A 6,020-nucleotide genomic window follows, 5' to 3' on the forward strand; every position below is an offset into this window, starting at 1 on the left:
ATAATATGGCGACCTCCGTGGTCGAGTGGCGTACGCACCGGTTTCAAGGTGTCGCTAGCTCTGAGGTCCCGGGTTCGATCCCCGGTCGGGTCAATGTAAAAATTCACATTTCTACATTGTCTCGGGTCTGGGTGTTTGTGGTACCTTCGTTGTATCTGAATTCCATAACACAAGTGCTTTAGCAACTTACTTTGGGTTCAGAACAATGTATGTGATGTTGTCCGCATTTATTTATTATTATTTTTATACATAAAACTAAAACCGAACTACCCTCTTAATAGCTTTCGAGATTCGGATTCATTGTTTTTTTAATTAACAAACCCTCTTTTTGACTAACATTGTAATATTTTTTTGCATTTTCCACTTTAAAATCGTTACCTAGATAACTTTTCGCGACCTTGAAGACAGGAACACCAAGAATTTAGAATATTAGAGTTTAGTAAGCGTATATAAACTGACATATGTAAATAGAACGGCACGGCTGGAAAGAGATGCAAGATATCGTCATCTCTGCCTCTCACAACGTACAAGTATACTTGGTCTTTTAATAAGATTTCATCTTTTTCCGAATAGCCAAGTTATGCTGGCGGTAATTTAATGTCATTACTTCATTGGTGCCTCAGTTGTCAGGGCACTGTGATTATGCCCTGTCCGTTTTAGGAAGAAACTTTTGACATGTCGTGTAATTTACCAATAAGAGACTAGCAACATTAGTTGGATTTTCGCTTCGAATATCATTTTAAATCGGATCAGAATTGTTTTACGGTTTTCGCTAATTTCACGACCTGTCAAAAGTTTATTCTTAAAACGGACAGTATATTGACTGTATGTTATGAGGCGTCTTTATCGAATTGTCTTGGGAGTTGTATTTACATGTGTCAGACTATACTTAGACTACGTAACCACCCCAGAATAGTATTTTTGACAAAACTTATATGAACAGTATCAATTATGATTATGTACGGGTTAAAATACTCCGATTATAATAAGGATTTTAATTTGTAAAAATATACGAAATAAAATAATGAATTTTGTACAACTGATTTTCTGTAAATAAATTGCATTTTTATATAAAATTTATACTTGTATTCTTTATTTTGTTTTACCCCTCACTCCTGTAGCTTTTTCTGACGGCTTCTGGTGCGAATCCAAGCCCACTTAGCCCACTCTGTGAATATACATATTGTCCGAAGTCTCCGCAGTACCTACTTTTCTCACTGGATCCTATTTCTGTCATCCGTCTTTTTTTCACCCTTCTGGAGCAGAATTGATTCGATCAATAAAATATTCGGAAATAAATCTGCATACGAAACCACGACACGTGGGTTCGACTCTCGTAGTACAAGTTTTTGTCACAGAATATAGAATATGCACTGCTTTGATCTGGAAGGTGCCTGCAAATATAATCATCATCATCCTCCTAGCCTTTTCTTAACTATTTTGGGGTCAGCTTCCAGTCTAGCCGGATTGAGCTAAGTGTCAGTGTTATACTAAGGAGCGAGCCATCTGACGCAGCCGCCAATATATACTTACAAAATTTCTAATGCACCTGGTGTACCTATTTGAAATGGCACCTAACGGTTTCGGTCACAAGAGCGAAATTACTTTCTGTGACGGTCTTATAAAATACTAGCTGTTGCCCGCGACTTCGTCCCCGTGGGTAGAAAATGTAAGTTATGATTTATAGCCGCCCTGTTTTTTTTCACATTTTCCCGTGTATCTTCGCTCCTATTAGTCGCAGCGTGATGGTTTATAGCCTAAAGCCTCCTCGATGAATGGTCTATTCAATACAAAAATAATTTTTCAATTTGGACCAGTAGTTCCTGAGATTAGCGCGTTCAAACAAACAAACAAACTCTTCAGTTTTATATATTAGTATAGATAAGATCCTCAAAATTTATAAAAATCTACCGATCTAAGTAACAATCCAAAATCCTGTTCACCCCGATGTGACATTCAATGACATTTACCACAGACGTCAGTTATCCAAAATAAAAATCGTTGTCAAGCGAAATGTACAAATAAAGTGAATTTAACGCGTAAATTTCCAATAATATCGTCTAATAATCATTGATAGAAGATCAAGTAAGTTATTATAGACAATAATAACTGCCTATCTTGTGTTTTTATATCAAATTTCCCTCGTAAAAGTTGGTCGAAAAACTTAAAGGCTAAATCATGAAAGTTTAGTGTAAATTACGTGTCTACAGTACCATCTAGGTATTGCAGTAGGTATACCCATGCCTCAAGAAGTAGTTCAAAGTATTAGGGTCAGCCAGAGTCGCGTAGAGAAAGCGAGCAATCCTGTCGCTCTAGCTTCGCCAGAGAAAGGGTCTATGTAAATGGGACTCTCAGGATAATTAAAACAGATATTTTAATAGATTTAAATTATTTTTTTCATCATAAACATGTAGGTTATGATGGTTATTGACTATTTAATACATTAAAAGAATGTTGTCGAAAAATAATGTGGCGTTGTAGCTCCAAAGAGTTTGAGAGATTTCAATTTGGTATGTTTTGGTTGAACTATTTAAGTTGTGGGGGAATAAGCTTTTACTGTTGGTGGTTTTTCTGTTTTTAATTTGTCGTCTTAATACTCTGTCTAAAATAATGTAACTAAGAACCAAAAATAATAAAAGAAATTCAATATAACAGTCATTTACACAAATTACTCCCAGATTATTTACCTTTTTTAAGGACCTAATCAAAGAGTATAGAAATCACTATTTTTAATTTCAGAGAAAATTGTATTGACTAATAAGTTTAAATTATTACAAAATGGAGTCTACAGAAGTGGAAATAATAACTACAGATATATCACAAGGATGTGATGAAGAAGAGAGTGAAAGAAACAAAATATATTATTTTCATTTGGGCGATCATGATTATTTGTAAGTATTATTAAGTAGCATATTACAGGCGGTAAATAATAGCTTATTAAGAATACAAAAGGCTCTTGCCATACAGAGAATTGATAATGACACTAACCGTCCATTTTTGATGCTAAAACTGAGGCATAGCTGTCTATCTGCAACTAGAGTCAGTAATATAACGTTTTAAAAGTGCCTGAGATACGGCCTATTTGAAATAAAAACTTTTTGATTTTTTTTTGATTTTATCTGCCTGGTTTCTTTTGTGTTTATAAAACAACTCCCACATATTGGAATTTAATCCTCTTTTTGCAGAAGGTCTCACAAACATTCAAGTCACATGCACCAGAACACCCAACTCAGGACAAGCATTTGTGGATCACACAAACAATGTGTGAGACAAGCACTTGTGGATCACACAAATGCTTGTCCTACGGGGATCCAACTGACACGTCGTGCTTAGTGGGCTTGGCGTGACCTAACACTCGGCTATCCGTGCCGTATATTGTTTGCAAATAATTCAAATTGAAAAATAACTTAATAAGAAAAGACTGCTAGTTTCAGCAAAGAAAGCTGTCCTCTATGTTTACAGAGCCCTAATAACCCATTTAGACCTGCTACGGTATTATAAAACTTATCTACCTTACATATCACCATCATCTTTCATCACTTTTCAGCAAGAAAACATCACCAAAAAAAGTCTCCAAACGCAAGCGCACAGTCAAAATAACAGAATTAAAAGCGGTATACAACTGCAAATCCTGCGGTTACAAGACTATGAAACGTGAAGTGTTTTCAACGCACAATTGTGTGAAAGCGACTGTCAAATGTGTCCCATGCACTAGCTGTGATAAGTATAGAGCACCACCGGGCAATGTGCAATGTCCTCAGTGCAGTTACTTTACCAAGAATAAAGCAAGCTTGAAAGTCCATATGCGGATACATTTGAATGGTATGTAATGACTTTTAGATAACTAAGATTTTTATACGTGACTAGCTTTTCGCCCGCGTCGAGGTCGGTTATGTCGCGTTTTCAAGAGAACTCTTCAAAAGTCCGGGATAAAAACTATCCTATGTTCTTTCTCTAGGTCAACTCTATCTCTGTACCGAATTTCATTAAAATCAGTTCAGTGGTTTAGACGTGAAAGCGTAACAGAGTTACTTTCATATTTATAATATTAGTAAGGATTTTGACTGCGCGGATAGCCGAGTGGTTGAGGTCACCACGCCAAATCCACTATGCGCGCCGTGTCGCGGGTTCGATCCCCGTAGCTGCGACGGAAGGATTAGATTCCTTACTGCGAAGTTTGTTTAAAAAACATAAACAAATTAAAAAGGCTGCCAGGCTAAAATAGGGTTGAGTCTCGTCAGCCGCATGGGACAGTGATCGCTGGGCCAAAGTCACCACACTATGGCAGCCAGCGGATGGACGGCGTCGCCGTGGGAGGCCTAGGAAGCGGTGGCGAGACGATCTTAACGCTTACCGCGCGGGCTGGTTGCATGTAGCCCAGAACATAGAATTGTGGAAGGATTTGGGAGAAGCCTTTGCCCAGCAGTTGGATACAGTGGGCTAAATAAAAAATAAAAATTATAATATTTCTAACTACCTGAACAAATAGATAATATATTATATAAATATATACTATAGATAGATATTTACTGCTCATAGCTATATGTATATTTATCAATCTAATTTACTTAAACCACAGAATTTTATATCTTCTTATCAAAATAATTAACAGAACCAAAATCTTTTCCAGGCACACCCTACAAATGCACAGAATGCAATTTCTCTGGCAGAGATCTAAAAGAACTTATAACACATTATACACATGAGAAAAATCTGCAATGCAGCTGTGGTTATTCCACACATGTCAAGCAACAGATGGTTGCCCATAAGAGGAGTCACACGGGAGAAAAACCTTTCAGCTGCGGTGTTTGTTACTATAGCTTTTCGGACCGTGCAGGCTTGCATAGGCATTTGAAAACACATGCTGGGTCTTGTTAGACTGTTGGTCTAGTGGGTGACCCTGACTGTTATACCGGTGGTCGTGGTTGTCTTATCTATACTAATACTTACTAATATATAAAGCTGGTGAGTTTGTTTGTTTGTTCGAACGGGACTCAGGAACTTACAGGTCCAAATTGAAATTTTGTGTTGAGTAGAACATTCATCGAGGAAGGCTTTAGGCTGTAAACCATCACGCTGTGACTAATAGGAGCGAAGATATAATGGAAAATGTGAAAATAACAGGACAGGTATAATTCTTAACTTATATCTTCTACCCACGGGGACGTAGTCGCGGGCAACACCTAGTTCAGGATAAATGTTTGTGTGGGCATGATTATTTGTACTGTCTGGGTGTAGTTATCTATATTATGTATGTATTTAGATATATATAAGTATGTTTTCAGTTCTTAGTACTCATAATGTATGTGACACTTGAGCTATCGCCTAACGCTAAACGGCAAAATGTTAATACCGTTGTGAAATTATCGCGTTAAGTTCAAAATCTATCAAATCTATCCTTTTTAAGTCAAAAGTGTCCCAGTGTTTTCATTAAATTGTCGCCGTCGTCTGATATAGGGTGCACTTATGAAAATCACCATATAAACAAATGGTTTTAGCAAGTACTTGTGGTAGTGAAACTTAGTGAAATTCATTACTTGTATCTGAAAAATAAAGTGATGGACAGTAAGTTTTGGTAGAAAAGATTCAAATTTGATATCTTTCAGTTTTTGACTGTTACAGTTCTTCAGCTACTTGACGATAGATGGCGTAACGAACTAGTTTAACTCCTCAATACTAGATGGCGTTAGTAGGTACACGTAATAAGTTTTCAAACGTGCCTTTATTGGTCTCCGAAAAAGATATGAGAAATTTACTTTTTTTAGAATTATGAAATTATATTGTTTTAAAGACTGTTGTTTATTTAAAATTAGGTCAAAGTGGTTGCAATGTTATTTGCTTGCCTGTTTTACTCTGTATGAAAATATAATTTTGGCGGGAATTCTTAACTTTTAATCGATTCAACATGTTTTTTGACAGTTATTGAAAAGTAATACGGTAGAACGGGGTGAATAGAGTTTCAAGGGGTGAATAGAGAATAGTGTTTTTTAGAGGGTTACATGAATATTGTCTCACATTAA

The 6,020-nt window shown here is 36.5% G+C and overlaps 1 protein-coding gene across 1 annotated transcript; it reads left to right on the forward strand.

Annotated features, from left to right (window-relative positions):
• Positions 1–1,869: 1,869 nt before the first annotated feature.
• Positions 1,870–4,952, forward strand: LOC113492324 (oocyte zinc finger protein XlCOF19-like). The gene is made up of 4 exons (XM_026869779.1): positions 1,870–2,085; positions 2,740–2,891; positions 3,548–3,822; positions 4,631–4,952. The coding sequence occupies exons 2-4, from the start codon at positions 2,779–2,781 to the stop codon at positions 4,876–4,878; spliced, it is 636 nt and encodes a 211-aa protein (XP_026725580.1). The 5' UTR covers positions 1,870–2,085; positions 2,740–2,778; the 3' UTR covers positions 4,879–4,952.
• Positions 4,953–6,020: the final 1,068 nt, after the last annotated feature.

Source organism: Trichoplusia ni, chromosome 3 (genome assembly GCF_003590095.1).
Source record: "Trichoplusia ni isolate ovarian cell line Hi5 chromosome 3, tn1, whole genome shotgun sequence".
Taxonomy (NCBI): domain Eukaryota; kingdom Metazoa; phylum Arthropoda; class Insecta; order Lepidoptera; family Noctuidae; genus Trichoplusia; species Trichoplusia ni.

Excerpts from the sequence above, each read along its gene's own strand:
- LOC113492324 (XM_026869779.1), top strand. The coding sequence starts at position 2,779 with ATGGAGTCTACAGAAGTGGAAATAATAACTACAGATATATCACAAGGA. Across the intron at positions 2,892-3,547 it reads TTGGGCGATCATGATTATTT|CAAGAAAACATCACCAAAAA; the intron begins GTAAGTATTATT and ends ATCACTTTTCAG. Across the intron at positions 3,823-4,630 it reads TATGCGGATACATTTGAATG|GCACACCCTACAAATGCACA; the intron begins GTATGTAATGAC and ends AATCTTTTCCAG.